Source organism: Trichophyton benhamiae, assembly GCF_000151125.1.
Source record: "Trichophyton benhamiae CBS 112371 chromosome Unknown contix00378_25.r1.exp, whole genome shotgun sequence".
Lineage (NCBI taxonomy): Eukaryota > Fungi > Ascomycota > Eurotiomycetes > Onygenales > Arthrodermataceae > Trichophyton > Trichophyton benhamiae.
Window position 1 is genome coordinate 219,978 of NW_003315106.1, and position 20,308 is coordinate 240,285.

Consider the following 20,308-nt stretch of genomic DNA (forward strand, 5'->3'; position numbering starts at 1 on the left):
GAGATATAGAATAGGCCGTCAAGGCGTAAGAATAACATATTGATTTGAATGAGATAGCCCTTACAAAGTAGCTAACTACTTACGACGTTGGAATGCATTCTTCTTTATATTGCAAGTCGCCTTGCACAGTGCCGTTATGCCGAGTTACTCCCAGAAGCCGCAGACGCAAGATACAGAGCAGCAATAATTGCTGGGCAAATTTGATCGCCCTTGGTTAAGACCATTTGGCATTCCTCCGACACATATAGTCCAGGCTGGTTTGGGATATTCCCTGAATATACTTCCCTCCTGTGGCAGATATTTTGGTCTTATTCGCAGCTCAAAACCTTAGTATACAACTAAGGAATTCTGTGATACCTCTCCAGGATTGGAAGATGAATAGCTTGTTTCAGAATAATTATGGGACCTCAAGTGGAAGAAGGGAAAGTAACTCTGTGCCGTCCCCTTCGCACCGTCAGCGCCAGGTCGCCAGACAAAGGATGAAGGGAGGGCCCAATAACGGAGAGGCTAGATCGGCCTATATAAGGGAAACTCCTCCCCAACACGTCCCCTAGCCTGCCAGCATTTAGGACCACTGTTCAACTCTGTATCCGAGTCACGGCGTATATCACTCAACGGAATCATCCATCTATACTCTGAGCGCAAACAAAATGCCTGAGAACTCTTCTAGCAGCAACGGTGGCTACACCTACAAGTCTTCCGGCACCAACAGCCAGGTTTGTACTATCCGTGACGTCTGCACTTCCAATTTTCTTCCGACCTCAACAAGGTTCCGTTTGCTAGAAGATGAGATATGCCAATGGCTACTCCTCTTTGGCCACTAGTGAAACTAGTTGTGTCTTCGATGTAGGCAGAGATACCCGTAGATATACCGGGCTACTGCCATGCTGTATTCTTTGGTTACAGAGCATGCTTTTGTTGATATGTTAACCAGAAGGCCCTTGATGGGCAATGACAAGCTGACAACCTGGTCAATTGTGTATTTTTCATCATTCGAGAGCGTACTGTTGACCAGATCTAGGGAAACCATTATTGTGCCCGTGACTATGGCTCGTCCGCTGTCAACTCCAATTCTTACCATTACTCCAACTCGTAAGTCAATGCTTTCCCCATTTAGAGCATACAAAAGATTGAGGCTGACAGTGTTGCCTTGGTAGTGATGGATCGTACTACTACAGCAACCCAAACGGAAGCACTTACTACAACAATGGCCAGGGTGGCTCCGTCTACACTCCCCCCAGCGGAAAGAAATAGATGGGTTCCCTAGTGACTATACGGCTTGATGAGCTTCTGGGTCATTTTCTATGAGCAACACGGAGTATTTCAACGCCGCGCCTTGTTGGAAGAGAACTCTCTTCTCTAAGTTTGCAACATTTTAGCACTAGCCTGTTTACCTCTTAAATCAATGCCAGTAGGCCTCAATTATATTTCGAAGTCATTGAAAATGATGTGTTGAAATATGTAATCGTTCATATTAATAACCTATCCGGATTTTCACTTTCTAGTTTTATCCCACATTCTGACGAACTCCTGCTTTTGTCTAACCCCCAGCCCAACCCTCTTCACCCGTCCCAGCCGGGCAAGCGAATCTCCGACCAAGAACATCATTTTCTGCTGTTCAGGATTCAAGGTTGCATCGGACCCGTCTTGCTTGTTCTGGGCTGGCATGTTTGCAGCGCTTTCTTGGCTGACACTTTCGGCAATACGCACCCGAATAAAATGACTTGGTTTGCTCAGCAGGTTCCAAACAAACCGCGCATAGGATCCCGGGATCGGTGTCGTAACGTCGGCCGGCTCATAGCGAAGATTGATAGGGAATATCTTGGTAGATGGTGACGCTGAACATAGAGAAGGGCTGAGCTCAAGAATTCCCTTGCCGTTGGTGGTAGTGCATTCAGGGAAGACGACGATACAGCGGTCTGGATTCCGTTTAATAAGCGTCGATATATCGGTTAGATCCGCTTTGGACGAATGGGGTGGCGTTGGCTCTGGCGAGTCAAAAGCATGAATAATAGCTTGCAGAAGCGAAACCTGCTTCACTTTCCGTGTCCCGGGGTAAGAGGTGGTAAACACTGGATTGAATATAGCCGCCAGGTAGACAACGTCAATGGGGCTAGTGAACGACGAAGCAATTACTGTTCCTGGTCCGGGAAGACGGGTTTGTATATGCTTCGCCAGTGATCTGTGTAGTGGTGTCAATGAAGCAGTTCAAAGTACATTGCCGCTGGTGGACGAATAGATCCAACTCACCCTTTCTTAACCCCTTCAATCTGTAGGTCTACCCACCATATGCCCGGTATGCCCAGTATTGTCCAAAGAGATATCTTCGTCCCTAGACTTCCTATGGGAAGCCACTGCAGTATGCAGAAATAGAAGAGACAGGCTGATATTAACAGCGGGAATCGCACAACGAACAGAAAGGTATGAAATAAAACTGATATCGTCGGTGTCTGTCCCACGATAGGTAGGAACGGAGCGATTCCCGAAGCTGTATATTGTCAGAGCCTCTCGAGCACTGGATTCATAAACACCGTAGTTGCAAGAGAACGCACCTCGATCCCGGAACTGGGAGTACTTCTCCATAACTGGCTACACGAGCTGGTTAGAAGATGTGGTCACCGGTTATACTCCTCCATGCTTTGGGAAAGCAACATACCTTCCACAGTCGATATATTTCAGCCAGCGCTCCTCTGCCCCTAACTAATTAATTTATCCACAAAGCCCACTCTCTCAGTCGCAAAAAAGGTGTGTCGTGAATCGCGTCGGGTCGTTGGTCATTATGTGCCCTCGGGGGTAACAGCCAACTGTACAAGGCACTTTTCCTTGGGATACAGCTTGGGGTTATGCTGCGGTATAGACGTCAGAGAGCTCGATCCTGTCCTGTCCACCTGTCCTTTTCAACCTCAATCTCCGTCCCATCGCTGCGCTTCCTCTCTTCACATGCAAGAACCAAAAACAAGCCCACTTGAAGCCAATGATTATGTCATCATGACCATGAGTTTATTTTAGGTTAGTCACGTGAAAATGAGCCGCAACACCTTGCTTTTGGTCACTTTTGGGGGGTTTAAGGTCGAGTTGACGGCCTCTTTTTCCAGCGAAGAGGCCAAATAACCTTTACTCATAAGTTGAAGAACTCGAGACCTCGTCTCAACTTCGCTTTTTGCCCCAGGTTCGAATCTCAATGACCTTTTTTTCCCCCGTATTTTTGTAGCCAAGACCCTGGAAGATAAATGATCCGGGAGACATCCAATCCATCCGATGTTGATTCTATCCAATTTGGGACTCCGCCAAATCTAGCTGCAGGTTAGCGGGTTGAAAGCAGTTGATTCCCTTGACATGTCAACGAAGAGGCTACAAATAACGCAGAAGTTACTGGGAACCTACATAGTAGGTTCTCACTTCGTTTTTGTCTTCGGGCCCCTCGGTTCGAGTAGGAGTCATTTTATTTTATTTTATTTTTTACCACCAAAAGCTACCAGTTTGACGTAAGTAGCTCTGCGATAATCGAATCCAAACTACCCTTGCCGACGTCGATATTATATAGCGCCCAGGCAGCTCAGGTCCCGTCCGGGCGGCAGATATCGGATAAAAGACGCTCCGGATCCCGAAAAGTGGCCCTTGCGCTAGGTAACCTATGGAGATGCTGCCCAGGTGGGACATTAGAAACATCCATCTTTATTCCTCCTCCATATAAATTGAAAAGAGTGGTCAATATTTGCAATCCCCTGAGGAAATAATACCCTCCTAGCTAATGCGGCTGCGTTGATTAGATTCAAACATGGCGAAGTCAACAAGAAAACCACTCAAAATCCTCATGCTTCATGGATACACTCAGTCTGGCTCGCTCTTCCATGCCAAATCCCGCGCTCTAGAGAAGCACATACAAAAGAACTTCCCTGCATACTCTGTTACTCTATCATATCCATCCGGTCCTATAGGGCTAAGCCCCTCCGATATACCCAATTATACACCAGTTTCCAATGGCGGTTCAGTAGCCGATGAAGCACCTGAAGCATTTGCATGGTGGCGTCGTTCAGATATCGTTGATCCGCCTGAATACATGGGGATGGAGAAAGGCCTGGAAACTGTCGCCAGTGTGCTTGCAGATGAAGGGCCGTTTGATGGTGTCATTGGCTTCTCTCAGGGTGCTTGTCTAGCAGCAATGGTAGCCAGTTTACTCGAGCCAGACCGAAGTAAAGCATTCAGCTATATGTCTGACCCGGCAAACAATCAGCAAGAACTCGTCAACAAGTCTCTCGGCGGAAACCAGCGAGATCCTCAAAAGCCACCGCAAGGGCCAGAGGATAAGAATATGGTGACTGGTATTCCAATTCCACCTTCTTTTACCGGCATCTCACACCCGCCGATGAAATTTGCGATATGTTACGGAGGTTTTATAGCACCTGGCACCCGGTATAGGGCATTTTATGAGCATCCCAAGATTCAGACGCCCGTGCTGCATGTTCTAGGGACTTTGGATATGATAGTTGAAGAAGCAAGGAGCAGGAAATTGATCGAGTCTTGTGCTGGAAACCCTGAGTCTGATGGTAGGGTCTTGTGGCATCCTGGTGGCCATTTTTTACCTAGCCAGAGACCATATTTGGACGGAGCGGTGCAGTTTATCAGGCTACACATAGAAGGATTAGACGGCAATGGTAACAAAAATTCGGGCGATGACGATGTTGAGAATATGGACATGCCGTTCTAGACAGACATGCGGCCCCGTTGAACGATGACAAGAGAGAACCTTGATCTTAGAGATTATAGACAATGTGAATATTTGGACAGGATGGGACTAGACCAGACCATTGGTGGTTCTGCGGTATATTACACATATGCGAGGAACTGGTTAGAACGGAATACTATCATGAGAAGCAAGGGCAGTTGGCCAATGGTTGCTTGTCTATGGGCATCTTATTTGTTGTACATATCAATGCACATTTGCTAACAAACATATCTATCAACGTGCCTTCGACCTTCCAGCCTTGGACGGAAGAATCCTGGCCATCATCTCCTCCTTAGTGATCAAGTGGTCAATTCTCTCCAGCAATCCAAGCAAGCTCTTCATGTTACTGCTCCATTCGTTCAGAACGTCATCTGCATCCCGTGGTTTGGCAAAGTTGACAAGTCGGGCCGGGCGATCAATTTTAGCGTAGATTGTCTTGGATGTAACGAGATCACTGATGTATTTCTCCGTCTCCTCCTCGTCTAGGTCGAGAAGCTGAGTTAATCGGCCCATCTCGATGCGAGTATAGTATTTGGCAATGACACGGACGTTGTGTTCAATGACACGCTTCCGGAGATCTTGCCAGCGTTGGTAGGCCTGGTCGTCAGCTGTGTGGTTAGTTTTGGCGCTGAATACATCAGTGCTGCAGAGATGGGGCCCGAATTGTTCTGCAACCATGGGCCAACGCATCAACTCGTTGATTGTGAAGAGTTTGACCAGCCGGGCCTCCACGGGAACAAGAGAGTTCCGCGTATCGGCTTGAATACGGTGCAAAAGATCTGACTGCTCATTGTCGAAAGGTGAAAGGATAACATAGTAGATGACCCGTTGCAAAACCTGTAACTTTGATTAATTCCTTTGCGTGCCATAAATAATACAGATGATCTTAAACTTACTGCACGCAGCTGTTCAGGGTTTTCTTCAACAGACTCAGTGTCGAGAACCTGTCGGTAATGTTTGCACACATCAAGATACTTGCTCTCATGATTTGCAAGGATAATTTGCTGTTCATAGTAAAGAAGCTTCAGATCTGTAACATCCTCTGGCTTCTCCACTGGAGGATCATCGGGGCTACGTTTCTTTTCTTTCTCTTCAGCCTCTTTATTGTCCTTTTCAATTTGTTCCGGAGTCCGTTTGGGTTTTCGGGCGAAGAATTTCGTGGTAATCTTGCGACTGAGGATATTCGCCTGTGTCCAATCCTTCCTTTTTATGCAAAGAGCAACCTGTTCCAGGATGAATTCCGTCTTCTCTCTTCTGGCCATAGATCCGAACGTCTCAACCTGTAGTTCGCAAAGAATGTCGGCGGCAGCATCGATATCGCCCTGACTCTTCTTAATATCGGATAAAGCCCGAGTTACCCGCGCTCTCTCAACTTCAACAAAGATCTAACAAGTCCCCCCGTTAGTATTCGTCAACACGTGGCCGTCTGAAGAATCACGTACCTTCCCCTCCGTTACTGTCCTTAACGTTTCGATCAAGGCCAATTTAGTCTCCAAATTTGGTGTCTTATCCAAGAACTCCATCACCACCTGGACCATCTTTGTTATCGCCTGTTTGAGCTGGCCATGCTTCTTCGAGAGAGCAATGACTTGTTCGTTCAGGAGCTCCCACTCGCGGGCATTTTTGCAGATTGTAACAATGCCCACCAACAGTCTCGAGGTCGAAGGAAGATCGGACGCCTTAAACAAAAACACTTTATTAACCCCTGTATTCACAAAATGTGGGTTATATATTCCGTACCTGTCGTGCTTGTTTCTCTAACACGAGGAGCTTGTCGATAGCGCCTTGTACGTTTGTCTATCAACACCATCTGTTAGTACTACAGCTAGTAAGCACGGCGAGAATTTGGCATACCTTAGCAAGCGCTTCGGCCTCGGGGATCTGCTGGTCGACATCCTTCGTGAAGTCCTTCTCAGGCTTGAACAATGTGCCATCCGACATGATGAGTATCTTGCGGACCTGACTACTCCAACGACTGGATTATTAGATAATGAATGACAGGTGCGAGAAAAATGTAACGGATAGTGAAGGTTGTCTCCCGCCAGAGTTGAGTATCAAGGGAACTGAGCGTGGTTGTTGGAAGAGCTCCTTGTCCGCTTGCTTGGTCGTCTGAAGCTGTCGCTTGTTGCTCTCCAGCTTCGCCTTTCCCAGCGTCAAACCAAACAGGTCTCTATATCTTGGCATTGATCACATAAGCATGTGGTTGTATTACTAATAGTAAGCGTTAGGCGCGCGCTTATTATTGCCCACTTCCCAAAAGAATCACGCAATCGAGCTGAATGAAAAAAAGTACGAGAAGGCAAGTATATATATAAAAGGCTAGGCCGTCTAAGTATCTTAAACATTCATCACCTACAGTCCAAAGGCTGTGTGAATGGCTATATCCCATCTATACCTCATTCCCAAACACCGATACCACCCCCTGCATTGCCTGTGGAGAGGGTTCAGCCGCCATATAGATCACTATCTTGATACCCATCATTCGGGTTCAGAGCAAGGAGAAAACAATTTCTCCAGGAACCAAAAACAAAATTTTAATATCAAATATCCTGCTTTATGAATCCATTGGCGACTCTTAACCCTCTTGTCAATCTTTTTATCAGATCTCGTCCGTGGTGGTTGCAACTTTCGATATTGCTGGCATCAACAGCTACCGTGACCAAATTCTGGACTTATACATTCCAAGACGATCTTCCTATCACCATTGAATTAACATTTACCGTGGCCCAAGAAGAGGAGCGTCGGGTTTAGACGGTGGCAATGACTGGTTCACCCGCCAGATTTGGGAGGCGAATCCCTCTTCTGGCTGCAATAGACTCAGGATCTCATATCCATTTGATCATTGGATCTAATCCATTGGCAGCTGCACGCATTACCAAGTCTATCGACTCAGGAGCAACTCCGATTTTAATTTCGTCTCCTGAGAACAAGCTTCCATCGACTCTTTCCGAGAGAATTGAGGCCGGACAGGTCCAATGGATTCAGAGAGAATTCCAGGACAGCGATCTCCTCACATTGGGCCGGGAGGAAGTAGAGTGTGTTGTTGATGCCGTATTCATAACCTTGGACAAGGCGTACCCCTTAAGTAGGTATCAGTACACGATGGGAGCGGGAAGAGCGCTAACAAGAGATTGTAGCCCATCACATATCAAAAACATGTCGGCGGCTTCGAATCCCTGTAAATGTGTCAGATGCACCAGAGCTTTGCTCTTTCACACTACTGTCAACCTATTCTGACGGGCCTTTGCATATTGGGGTTACAACGTCAGGAAAAGGAGGCTCTTTGGCTTCTCGGATAAGGCGAGAAATTGCCTCATTCCTTCCGCCTGGGCTTGGGACAGCAGTTGAAAATCTGGGCATATTAAGGAAACGAATTTGGGAAGAGGATGCGATCGAGGAAGAGGCAGACAAGGATAGCTTTGAGGATGATTCTGACGACTCGACTGCTCAGAAGCACACATTCAACACATTAGTAGTGGATGCAGCTGCTACATCGAAGACAAGGAGAATACGCTGGCTCTCACAAATCTGCGAATACTGGCCCCTTCGCCAGCTTGCCAGCGTAACGCTTCCTGGTGTAGAGAAGATGTTGGAAGCTTATGGAGCGGGGAAGAACCCTCTCACCAACGGAAATAGTACTGGTCTGGAGGCTAAAAGGGGAAAAATCATCCTAGCAGGCTCTGGACCAGGTCACCCCGACTTGCTGACACGGGCAACATATCACGCAATTAAAACAGCAGACCTTATACTCTCCGACAAACTAGTGCCGGCTGCAGTTCTCGACCTCATTCCACGACGAACGGAAGTGCACATTGCACGAAAATTCCCGGGTAATGCAGACAAAGCACAGCAAGAATTGCTAGAACTGGCATCCGAGGGCTTATCAGCCGGTAGAATTGTCCTTCGGCTGAAACAGGGAGATCCATACCTCTATGGACGGGGGGCCGAGGAATTCTCCTATTTCCGAGCAAAGGGATACGAGCCTATTGTTCTTCCTGGCATCACAAGTGCTCTGAGTGCACCTTTGTTTGCGGATATACCACCAACCCATAGAGGAGTGGCTGACCAAGTCCTGATATGCACTGGGACTGGTCGCCATGGCGTGGCACCCTCCCCACCGAATTATATACCTACCCAAACAGTTGTTTTCCTCATGGCATTGCATCGGTTGGCGTCACTAATAGAATCTATGACAACTTACACCGGCGATGGTACAGGCGATGTAACTCCATCTAGAAGTCTCTGGCCAAAAGACACGCCGTGCGCAGTAATAGAAAGGGCATCCTGCGCTGACCAACGGGTAATAAGGTCAACATTGGAGCATGTGTGTTTGGCTGTCCAGGAAGAGGGTTCACGGCCGCCAGGCCTGCTTGTAGTAGGAACAAGTTGTGAAGTTCTTCATCAGCCAGGCCGGAAATGGATCGTTGAGGATGGATTCAAGACGCTGGACGGTCTGAACAATGATTTGAATATTAACGCCATTGCTGCATTGGGGGGAATTTACGGCGAATAGTTGGGTATATAAGTCTTTCAAACTATGCAGCTGCGATTTATTACGGAGTACAGAGTATCATATCACCACTGGCGCATGCACATCTCGGGATATTGGTAGTGTTTCTTCGACCCGTCAAAAATAATTAGATCTTCACATTTTCGGGTGGCGTGTTTTTCTTCCATTAACGTTGGAAGATTAAATATTTCACGTGACTGATTATTAAAGAATTATATAATTTATGACTAATATGGTTGCCTGGCGATTGGCGGGACTAGAAACCTTAAAGTTGAGGTAGAGTTTATTGGACTTTTTGAGGCGCAACCGAAACTTGCAACATATCCAGCTTTCTCTCCAACGATCGACAGACACGAGAAAGGCTGGCAGCCTCACCACCAGAGCCTGTACTAGTCATCTACCCATCCATCTTCTTCATCCTCTAGTTATCACAAGAACAAGTCTGAAGGAGCACGAAAAGGCGCCACAACACTGCGCGTCGAGATGTCTTTATTCAATAGACCATACGTGTCCAATGGCCACGTACTCGAGAAGTAAGCAGTTCTTGATACCCCCACTCTGGCCATGCAAATGGGAGATACAGGCCATCTAACTGCTGCTACGATCAAGTCCGCCGCTCTCGGCCAAGATGCGCCGCTTGTTCCAATGGTTATATATGTTTTTTGGTCTTTATTTTGTCAGCCTTTTCTCGGTAAGTAACTGCTACTGCCAGCAGCTGGTGGACTAGAGAAGGAACCCTTACAACCTAGGACTTGGTTGGAGAAGACAGATATGACAACGTCTAACAAAGGCTCTAGTTTACTCCATATGCTGCCGCCGAGGCTTCCCAGTTCAATATCAAGAATCCTTCAAACCGTGATCCTAGAAATAGGAATAGAGGTATAGGCAGAGGCGGCGGTGGTGGTGGAGGAGGTTACGATAGGCGAGGCGGAGGAGGAGGTGGCCCTTCAAAGCGAATTGGAAGGGTGGACGATGTCCGTGGTCCAGAATGCAAGAGTTGTCAGTGATGGGTCTATATTCGTAGGCGGATAATATGTACAAATCAACATGAATGGGTGAAATGAGCGTATTAAATATATAAATATAATATACATTATTAATTTTTTTTCGTTAGATATTTGTGAGTTACTACCGGCCTATGTGGATATTTACCCCTGAAACGGGTATGGATTCTTTGCCAAAGTGGCTAATATCTCCAGCATGCGATCGAATAAATAGGACAAAATTACATGAACATGACGAGCGATGGCAGCAGCAATAGTTACAGCAAGAACAAGAGCAGTATAGCCACGACAGCTATAACAAAAGCCGTCAAATAGGCAAAATAACGCCCGATATAAGCAGCGTTCGAGGTCCAAAGCTTATCGTTCGTATGACATGTCACGTGCCTCACTAGCCGCTGTCGTGGGGAACTTAAATAGAGGTGGGGGAGTTTCCTCCTCTCCTCTTTCTTCTACTTCTACTTCTACTTCGACACTTGTTTACCTCCACTTATCCCGTCCCCATCGCACATCTACCCATCCAGCATCTGTGATCAAGGCCACTGAGAAAGCCGATAGCTGACCATTCGAGATGGCCGAACCGTCCAAGGAAGCAACTGAGCTCATGGAGCTTATTTCCCGCACAGACGCAAAATGGAGGGTCCTTATACAACGCGCAAAGTCTAGCGTTTCCGGGCCCCTTAACGTCTCACAGTACCCTAAACCTGAGCCCTCCGATATTGCCAAAGCAATAGACCATACCCTCCTTGATCAATCTGCCACCCAGGACCAGATTGATGCATTGTGCGCCGAAGCCAAGGAATATGGTTTCGCTGCCGTTTGCGTTAGGCTGGAGTGGGTTACACGTGCGGTGGAAAACCTTAAGGGAACGGGTATTCCAGTCGCTTGTGTCATTGGATTCCACGAAGGCACGCATCCCATTCCCGAAATGGTTGCAGAGGCGAGAACTGCGCTGGAAAAGGGCGCCACCGAGCTTGACATGGTGATCAACTACCCCTTTCTCAGGAGCGGCCGCTACAGCGACGCCTTCCAGTCTGTCATCATGCTTAGGACCTCCACCAAGGAGAGACGCCCTGTGGTAAAACTCAAGGTTATTCTGGAAACTTCACAGCTTAGCAGGGATGATATCATTGCTGGATGTGTACTCTCATGCGCTGCTGGCGTGAATTTCGTCAAAACCAGCACCGGTTTCAACGGGGCCGGAGCAACAGTGGAGAATGTGGCCTTGATGCGTGCGGTCGTAGAATCGTGCTCGAACGGCGCCGTGGAGATCAAGGCGAGCGGCGGAATCAGAACTGCCGACGATTGCATCAAGATGATCCAAGCTGGTGCAACCAGAATTGGAGCTAGTTCCGGAATAAAGATCGTCAAGGAGGCTCTAGGTGATTCCAATGGGGAAGCCGATGCCACGACTGCTAGTGGCTACTAGGATTGCAAAACAGGACTCTTACCTCTTTCTTTATTTCGTTTATGAATTTTTAGGGCAAGTTATGATGCATGGTGTCGGCTGGGCCGGGCACCAGAGAGCTGCTTAAGCGGAATTTTCAATGGAAAAAAACTTAGTCCTCAGATTTCCTAAGGCTCTCTCTATCCGTCCATATATACCCTTCAACAAATGGGGGAATTTGGAAATACATAGCGCCAGCATTTAGGAAATATAATGGAGTAGGTCCAAAAAACCAAGGTATTCTGCTAAAATAACAGCATAATTAAAGGAACTCGGGCATAAACCTATTAGGGGGGAATATTAAGGGCAGATAATAGATGTTATCCTGTTATCAATGGAAAATGGAGACAACGAGGCCATGCTGGACAAAAGATAATCATGTATTCCTTGCTCCTGTGGGTACCTCCAGGCGTATTATCACTCAATGTCGTTTATCTCTAACCTCCCAGTTGGGTTGAAGATGCACTCTATGCCATCCGGGGTATCTGATCGATGTGACTCAGGTTGATTTGATTCCTCGTCAATCTCTGATACCGGCCAGATAGTGTCCGTATCGTTGGCCAAGGTGGTTTCCAGGATCCCTGGAGTAGTTGGTCGATCAGGATAGTCTATTTGATCTGGCTCTGGATTCCAATTAGCCCACAAGGCTTCCAACGTTGGAATAACCTCTTCTTCGGTCTCTTCTAAGGAGTCATCGGACAAAGTATTGGAAGAGGAGTATAGAGATTGGTTTGTAGGGTACTCCATTATCCATATTTCATTTTCAGGAGTTTCCGCCTCGACGACTCCAACGTTTTCTTGGAGGTTTTCCATGGTTGTATCGATACTAGGAGCATCCGGCGGCTCGGTGCGTGCTGTATACTGGCACCTATGTGCCTCTTCCTCTGCTAAGAGTATAGAAACGATATCTAGCAGTAATCTGGCTATTCCCAGGAGTAGCTTGATAAGAAATATCCTCATTATGTAGTGCAGGCGTGTACTTCTTGTGCTAGAATATCCAGGATCCCCGGGAGCTATGGGTTTCGGCATGGTAACTTCGTTGGTGGGACTGGTTATTTTGTCCACTTCGGGGGGAGATCGATTTATATCTAGAGGTATGGTAGGTTCCGCCCGTGGCAGTGTAAGTTATGTGATCCTCTTTCAAGTAAGTATTCTCTATTTTCCGCTTGATATGGGTGAGACTTGGGAATATTCCAATAATGTTGTATACCTTGGTATTGGATCTGAAGCACTGTGGTAGTATGCTTCTATAGATATCCGGCTTGTGGGCGTTAGTATATCATAGGTATGCCTTAATCCTGTATGAAATGAATCTGATGATCGGTATATAGTTCGATCTGGCGTAAATAACAGGAAACTCGATACCTGGAGAACTGGAGAACTGGAGAACTGGTAACATGTGCAAAGGAAGATGACACGCCTCGATTCCTAGGGGGTTATATACCTCCTCCTGTTAGTATTAGGTGAATCTTCTCATCGCTTAGTCGTCAGTCTGATGTTGTTTTTTCACAGTTAAGAGCAAGATATTCTTGTCAACCTCTTGAGTAAATGGTATATCTTCATCAGCCAGACAGTGAGACCCAGAACACCAGGCAATAAAGATGAGAGGGCCCATCAGAGTAAGTGAGATGGATATGGTATGGCTGTAAGTATTGTCCTTTTGGGTATCCATGGGTCCAACAAGAGAATAACGGCCCCTTTCTTCTTTGATTTAGGAGATACATCTTCAGGAACCTGCTGCCAAAGAGGAGAAGATGGCCTAGGCCACCCCCAAAGCCCCCTAGAGTGGTCAGAAAGCCATCCAAGATCCCTTTTATGGCCATCTGTCTTGGGTTATCAGCAGGAATCCCATATCTTGCTGTTGCTGCTGCTGTCCTGAGTTATCCATGGCATCGACTTCTGGTGTTGTTGGTGAGAAGACGCAGGCTTTTTGTATACAAAGTAGGCTATCACGTGCAATATTGACTCCCTACCCCTTTCTACCCCTTTTACAGCTACAAGTGACTGATAAACAGTGATACTAGACTGTGATGAAATTCATGAAGCGAGAGATCAAGATCATTCATATTGGTTGTGGATAGTGGTGGGTTTTCCAATACACCTGGTAACTCTGTGTGGCGATTTTCACTTCTGGCTTAGAAGTCTCGAGCCACGCCTGGATTACAACAATGACGTGGGATTTTGATTCACATTCTGCTATTCAAGGCTAGGGGATGAAGGTATATGCGGTGGTCATTTGTGAAGTAAGATGGTGGATGCGCAGCTGAGATCGCCGTGGTGAATCGTTGGTTTCCAATAGATTCGAATGAATATCGGGGGGTCTGAATGCCTTGGGGATAAGCTTTTTAGTGCAGGTCTCTTTAAAATGGAACTGGAATGATTGCACTCTGGAGGCCTTGATCTGGGAACAATACGGTCCCTACTGGGGACTGGGGAGAATCGAAGATACCATGCCCTGTTATATTGAAGACCATGGTGCCAAACTGAACAGGGGATATAGTATTTTCCTGCCAATTGGTTTCAAGTTCATTCCAAATTCACCAGGGGTATATCCAGGTATCATTTGCAAAAAGATTAACTTCAAATTCCTTCTCCGTAGCCGTGATTTAGCCATCCATCTCTTCATCCTCATCATCCAGGTCCTCATCATCCAAGTCCTCATCGTCATCTTCATCATCATATGCTGAGTTCCCATAAACTCGCTTTATTCTGTAATGATCACCATTCGTTCCATCCTTTTCTGAACTAAACCATAATTTTCGTCCTGCCGAGTCACTGACTTTTTTTAGAGATCGCTCTTTAGCTTCCTTATCCAGTGCTATCTGCTGCTCTTCAAGCAACTCGATACTCATATCTGATAAATAGCGAACATCTTTGCGCAACGCGATAATCTCATCCAGATCTGCCTGGTGGGTAGCCTTGTGAACAGAAATCTGTCTTTTTAGGGATGTAATTTCTGTTTCGAGTGCCTTTCGATCTTTCTTCTTGGCTGGCCATATAGAAGCTTCTGTAGGAGTAACTGGGGCGGCGATGTTATTGGTAGGGGTATTTTCGGAAGGTGAATTGAGCTCGATCAGACTCTCGGATATCAATGACCCGGGAAAGATTGGGTGGGACAAGGCAGCTGAAAACTCATCAAGTACAGATGAAGGAATACTAGGATCGGTGGACTGTGGTCCATTCAAATGCACATTGACGTGGTATGTCGCGGGCACTGCATCTGATGCCTGCCCACCCCCCATGGTGTGGTCTAATCGTGGTTTAACTATTTGATGGATGGCGACTCTGCTTACTTTCTGGGCTAAGCCTTCGGGCATAAGCATGTGTAGGTTAGTGACAGGGGAGTTTAGGCTTGCGATTGACGCTGCATATCTCGCTCGGCCGACATCCCAGGATGCGACGGCGCCGCTCCTGTGACCCGTCAAAATGCTTGTTCCATCGTACGACAGGGACAAGCAAAGGGTGGCGCCCAACTCAGAGGATGGAGGGAGCCATTTATCGCTAGCTGATAGTTGTGTAGGTGTGCTCTGGTGGTCTGTGTCGTGGAGAATGTGTTGTACGGATGGAGTTTTGAAAAAATCGACCAACTGCACACTGCCATCCTCGTAGCCAACATAGAACGCGCGATCCGCAGGGTCGACTGTGATACACAGAGGCCGCGAGGGAAGTAGGTAGGTGTGTAGGATTTTCCCAGTTCGGTATTCCCAAACAAGTGCCGTTCCATCCTGAGAAGTAGTTATGGCAATATTTGATCGGTTTATGCTGTGTCCCACTGCAATGCTAGTAACTGCGGATGTGTGGTTGGAGATGGTTCTTATTGGAGAACAAGAATATATTGCTGACAGGCTTTTATCGGCTGATGACTGCTTGGAGAAGGTGATGAGATCTGGAAGAGACCAGACATGCACGCTGGAGTCCTCCGAACCAGAGAGAATGAAGTTATTCGTTGGATCGACGACAAGGGATGTGATAGGTTGTAGGTGGGTTGCAGGCGTCATTACTTGTCTTCCAGTGCAGATCTAGTCCATGAAATTAGTAACTTCCAGCAAACTGGGGTTCAATTGATGACTGCATACCTCCCACAGAATCAGCTTACCCCCTTCGGTCCCTAGAACCAGTATACCCTCCCCCGCAAGGGCAATACTCCGTATCTTCTCCGGAAACGGCACCGTAGCTTCATGGTTGCTTCTTTCTCTGCTATACACGTGTAAAACAGCCTTCCCTGATTGCGCCGCGAATATGTGACCTTCATTTACGGCTAAGCAATTGGGCTCTGTGGTGCTTTTCTTCAAGCCCAGCTGAATGGTCGGGTTTGGTCTGAACTCGTGCAAGCAGATGCCGACATCTTTCAGGCTGGAGGATGTCGTGTGCGTGGAATTAGACGTCAGAAAGGACGCGATAAACGACTCGGACAGCATCACGAGAAGAATATCGCACTATATCGGGGTTGAGAAGAAAGATGTTGTCCATCATCAAGCTCTAAACGGTTTTTTTTTTCTTTGGCTCAGATATGAAGGTCCACTGCTAAATTTAGAGTTTATCGGATCAATTTAGATCCGCTGATAAGGCCAACCTCAGATCTTATCAATCAGTTCCTCAAAAGCTTTTTTCAACCTTCATACTTTTATTCTAACGACAAAGTGAAGAAGTAAACGAGACAAGTACACTTGGCAATCTCAATATATCAATAGAAAGGGCCTTGTATACAGCCATTGACTACTTTCCGAGCCATCTGTAGTGCATGGCCCTGACGGCCCCGGAAGTTTAGTGGAAAATATATAATCCGCCAATCAAATCGGCGCCATTTCAACTCCCCCGGCCTCGACTTTTTTTTTCTTCCCGAAGAGGATTAACCGGATGCCTGCCACAGCAAACAGCGAGAATTGAACACCATCAACTGCCATGGTATCGACTACAGTTTGTACGGCGGCGCGAGTGCGCGTGGCTGGTTCTCAAGTCCTCAGATCCATCACAAGCACCCGCACATACGCAACGACTACCCCGGAGTCATCCATCGGAGAGTCAAAGCCGACAACCAGAAGAACCCCAACAACATTCAAAGATAAGCTGAACAAAGGTCCATCATTCTCCGACTTTGTAGGCGGTGCAGCCGAACCTCCTCTCTCACCCGAAGAAGCATACGCTCTCAAAACCGCCCTTGTTGGCCCTCCCGGCAAAAAGAAAGAAATTACCCGTCTCCCGTCATGGTTGAAAACATCCATCCCAGATTCATCGTCATATAAGAAGATTAAGAATGATCTTAGAGGATTGAACCTGCATACAGTCTGCGAGGAAGCTAGATGTCCGAATATCTCCGAGTGTTGGGGAGGAGGCTCCAAGGCGGCGGCAACGGCCACTATTATGTTGATGGGTGACACATGTACACGCGGATGCCGATTCTGCAGCGTGAAGACTTCCCGCACTCCTCCACCGCTTGATCCGCATGAACCAGAGAATACGGCTGAGGCACTATCGAGATGGGGACTCGGCTACGTCGTTCTTACAGCCGTGGACAGAGATGATCTAGCAGATTCCGGAGCAAGACATTTTGCAGAGACAGTACGACGAATCAAGGGCAAGGCACCTAGTATCCTTGTTGAATGCCTTACTGGTGATTTTGACGGAAATTTGGACATGGTGTCGTTGATGGCCAAGTCTGGCTTGGATGTGTTTGCGCATAACGTTGAGACTGTTGAGGCTCTGACGCCATTTGTTCGGGATAGACGAGCAGGGTTCCAAAAGTCTCTTTCTGTCCTTCGTGCGGCTAAGGCTGCGAACCCGGATCTTATTACGAAGACGAGTATGATGCTGGGGCTCGGGGAGACTGAGGAGCAAGTTCTGGATGCATTGAGACAGTTACGTGCGTCACAGGTTGACGTTGTTACCTTTGGACAGTATATGAGGCCTACAAAGAGACATATGGCTGTACACGAGTACGTGAGGCCAGATGTGTTTGATATGTGGAAGGAGAAAGCCTTGGAGATGGGCTTCTTATACTGTGCCAGCGGCCCGTTGGTAAGAAGCAGTTACAAGGCTGGGGAGGCGTTTATCGAAAACGTGCTGAAGAAGAGAGCCAAGGAGAGAGTTGGCAGTTCAGCAGAGAAAGCAAAGGACGACACAAAGGAGAAGAATGCTCTGCTATGAGTTTATATGAGAGTTGTATAGTAGCGCTTTAATCATGTACATTGTTGTTTTGGATATCAAGCAGAGAAAGTTTTTCTACGATGACCGCTCCGTTATGGTCAGCTCCTTCATCGACGACTCGTCGACAGACGGACTCGCTATCAACGACTGGGCCTCCTGCTCGCTCAACCCGAGAAGGTACAAGATATCAGTGAGAGACTCTCCATTCAGCTTCGTTGGTGCTTCCAACTGCACCATGCTTTTTGCGCACCAGGCAACTCCCAACCCCGCCTCCTTTAGCATCAGAAGATCGTTAGCACCGTCACCTACCGCGAGAGTCTGAGGCATATCTATGCCATTTTTAAGTGCAAGAGCTCGGAGTAGCGAGCGTTTTTGCTTAGCGTCTACTATGGGATGATCCGGTGAGAGGGTGCCGGTGAGTGTCTGGGTGGCCTCGTCGATTACGAGCTAGAGTACGAAAATATTAATTAGTAAAAATGCAGGCACCAACCCGGATAGCAAAGAGGCAAAATGGCACAGAGCACAACAAACAAGGTGAGATGTACGTGGTTTGCAACTGCGTAGTCCAGGCCCAGTTGATCGGCGAGAAAGTCAGCGAGTGGCTGGAATCCACCGCTGAGAACTGCAGTCTTGTACCCAAGTTTCCTGAGCGCGGTGCAGAGCTCTCGGGCACCTGGAGAGATGGTAATGACGGACTTGAGCTTGTCAAATACATCTGCAGATGTTCCTTTGAGAAGAGCTACCCTAGCTTTAAGAGAAGCCTCAAAGTCTAGCTCGCCGTTCATAGCACGCTCGGTTATCTCCTAGTGCCCGTTAGCCCGCTATTACTTCATACCAAGTGTCGGAACAGGGAACGCAAGGTGTCAAGACGTACGGAGACCTCCTTTTCTACTCCAGTGACTCTGGCAATCTCGTCGATGACCTCTTGTTGGATGAGGGTACTGTCCATATCAAATACGGCAAGGCGCTTGTAACGCCGCCAGACATTCTCCATCTGCAGCACAACCTCCACGTTCCAGGTCCGCTCAAACCTCCAGATGCTCTCATGTTTGCGCAGCTCGTCAAAGGAGAGGTATTCACCACTGGGCGGCGGGGTGATGGTGACCTCAACAACGCGAGGGTTATCCTGCCTGTCAAGACATTTGTGCGAGCTGGACATGCGCCTGTACGGATGCGAGAGACTTTCGATCATCTGTATGAAGCTCGTCAGACACAGCTGGGAGACATGACAGCCATACAGCGCATCTAGAGGCAAGGATGGAGCAGCTGGCTCAAGGGGATCTTCTGCTGTAGGCAGGTCAGCCGAAGAGTTCTTGTTGCTGTTGCTGTTGCTGTTGCTATTATTGCTCCTGCCGCCATTCTTGCCCTGGTCGCCGACATAGAAGATGGTTGCGACTAGCTTGGGTGTGTCTGCTGGCAGCGCAGCCAGAGCATCACCGAAGAGCGAGTGAACGATGCCGCTCTCCTTGACCTTGGGATCCTCCAGGGTACCCGAGATGGAGGCGCCAAGCTCTGGCTGGTAGGAAGGCGGGGAGGCCGCCGCAGGCTTGTACTGCTGGTGATCATGGATGAACGAGTGCGAGACGGCACTGCGGCGGAGACTGGGGCGGGTGCCACGAGGAGCTCGCTCCGACATCCTGACTTCAAGTCCTCTCTCCCTCTGTGTGTCTCCTGGCTCTTACAGTAGTAGTCTCGTTCTCCTGGCCGATCTAAGTATAACCTCTCTGTCGATATGTATCAGAGTCAGAGAGGTATGTATGGGGGGTGTTCGGAGCAAAGGACGAAACGGGCAGCAGACAGCGATCGAGGTTGCAGGCCGACCTGCGTCTCCCAGAGCTGAGAAGAGAGCCCCCGACCTAGCCGCAAAACCTGCAACAGGGCCCAAAGAGCAGTTCGCCTGTTCTCCCTCTTTCCTCTTCGCCTGGGATATCCGTATCTGCAGTGTCAGGTCTGTCGCAAAACCGCTCGAAGCATCGCAAGAAGCAAAAAAAAGGGCGACCAAAAAAAAAAAAACTTTCGTGCAAGCAGGGGTCGGCTTAGATAAGCGCTTAGATAAGGCGGGGCGTCTTAGGTAAGTACCGTTTTATGACAAACGCGCTGCTTTATCCTGGCCATGTGACCTGTCTAACTTTCAGCCTCGGCCCACGCGGCCACCGCCGGTGAGAAGTGGCAGAAAAAAAGAAAGTTTAGCTTTGCAAAAAAGAATAACACTTTTTTTGCAAAAAAAAAAGGAAAAATTCGACGACATGGAAGTTGGAGCAGCAGAAACAGCAGAGAAAAGCAGAAACAGAGAAGAAACAGAAACGCACCAAGAGATGAAGAAGACGCTGCCAGACATGGATGCCGTTCCAGGACCGTCAGTAGCCCAACACGAGGCCGCCACCTCCCCTCTGGCACTCTCGATTCCAGGCAGACGGTGAGTGCATGTCTTTGCTCCTCCTGCTGTCTGCCTACTGGATCCTTCGTGGCTGATGTACCTT

General features: G+C 47.9%; 9 protein-coding genes across 9 annotated transcripts; 4 read left to right on the top strand and 5 right to left on the bottom strand.

The window, feature by feature from the left end:
* Positions 1 to 1,494: 1,494 nt before the first annotated feature.
* vps66 (acyltransferase (predicted)) lies at positions 1,495 to 2,583 on the bottom strand (the record flags this gene model as incomplete). The annotated part of the gene is made up of 3 exons (XM_003014659.1): positions 1,495 to 2,113; positions 2,251 to 2,270; positions 2,416 to 2,583. 3 exons carry the CDS (start codon positions 2,581 to 2,583, stop codon positions 1,495 to 1,497), a joined length of 807 nt encoding a protein of 268 aa, XP_003014705.1.
* Positions 2,584 to 3,778: 1,195 nt separating this feature from the next.
* ARB_07268 (uncharacterized protein) lies at positions 3,779 to 4,708 on the top strand (the record flags this gene model as incomplete). The annotated part of the gene is made up of 1 exon (XM_003014660.1): positions 3,779 to 4,708. One exon carries the CDS (start codon positions 3,779 to 3,781, stop codon positions 4,706 to 4,708), a length of 930 nt encoding a protein of 309 aa, XP_003014706.1.
* Positions 4,709 to 4,960: 252 nt separating this feature from the next.
* ARB_07269 (uncharacterized protein) lies at positions 4,961 to 6,667 on the bottom strand (the record flags this gene model as incomplete). Its single annotated transcript, XM_003014661.1, has 4 exons — positions 4,961 to 5,563; positions 5,623 to 6,111; positions 6,169 to 6,483; positions 6,581 to 6,667. The coding sequence occupies 4 exons, from the start codon at positions 6,665 to 6,667 to the stop codon at positions 4,961 to 4,963; spliced, it is 1,494 nt and encodes a 497-aa protein (XP_003014707.1).
* An 819-nt stretch (positions 6,668 to 7,486) lies between these two features.
* On the top strand, positions 7,487 to 9,239 carry ARB_07270 (uncharacterized protein; the record flags this gene model as incomplete). The annotated part of the gene is made up of 2 exons (XM_003014662.1): positions 7,487 to 7,811; positions 7,996 to 9,239. The coding sequence occupies 2 exons, from the start codon at positions 7,487 to 7,489 to the stop codon at positions 9,237 to 9,239; spliced, it is 1,569 nt and encodes a 522-aa protein (XP_003014708.1).
* A 1,569-nt stretch (positions 9,240 to 10,808) lies between these two features.
* ARB_07271 (deoxyribose-phosphate aldolase) lies at positions 10,809 to 11,666 on the top strand (the record flags this gene model as incomplete). Its single annotated transcript, XM_003014663.1, has 1 exon — positions 10,809 to 11,666. One exon carries the CDS (start codon positions 10,809 to 10,811, stop codon positions 11,664 to 11,666), a length of 858 nt encoding a protein of 285 aa, XP_003014709.1.
* A 130-nt stretch (positions 11,667 to 11,796) lies between these two features.
* ARB_07272 (uncharacterized protein) lies at positions 11,797 to 12,644 on the bottom strand (the record flags this gene model as incomplete). The annotated part of the gene is made up of 2 exons (XM_003014664.1): positions 11,797 to 11,929; positions 12,127 to 12,644. 2 exons carry the CDS (start codon positions 12,642 to 12,644, stop codon positions 11,797 to 11,799), a joined length of 651 nt encoding a protein of 216 aa, XP_003014710.1.
* A 1,646-nt stretch (positions 12,645 to 14,290) lies between these two features.
* ARB_07273 (ribosomal assembly complex component Ipi3, putative) lies at positions 14,291 to 15,682 on the bottom strand (the record flags this gene model as incomplete). The annotated part of the gene is made up of 1 exon (XM_003014665.1): positions 14,291 to 15,682. The coding sequence occupies one exon, from the start codon at positions 15,680 to 15,682 to the stop codon at positions 14,291 to 14,293; it is 1,392 nt and encodes a 463-aa protein (XP_003014711.1).
* Positions 15,683 to 16,586: 904 nt separating this feature from the next.
* ARB_07274 (uncharacterized protein) lies at positions 16,587 to 17,828 on the top strand (the record flags this gene model as incomplete). Its single annotated transcript, XM_003014666.1, has 1 exon — positions 16,587 to 17,828. One exon carries the CDS (start codon positions 16,587 to 16,589, stop codon positions 17,826 to 17,828), a length of 1,242 nt encoding a protein of 413 aa, XP_003014712.1.
* Positions 17,829 to 17,903: 75 nt separating this feature from the next.
* ARB_07275 (uncharacterized protein) lies at positions 17,904 to 19,464 on the bottom strand (the record flags this gene model as incomplete). Its single annotated transcript, XM_003014667.1, has 3 exons — positions 17,904 to 18,214; positions 18,319 to 18,631; positions 18,703 to 19,464. 3 exons carry the CDS (start codon positions 19,462 to 19,464, stop codon positions 17,904 to 17,906), a joined length of 1,386 nt encoding a protein of 461 aa, XP_003014713.1.
* Between the last annotated feature and the right edge of the window lie 844 nt (positions 19,465 to 20,308).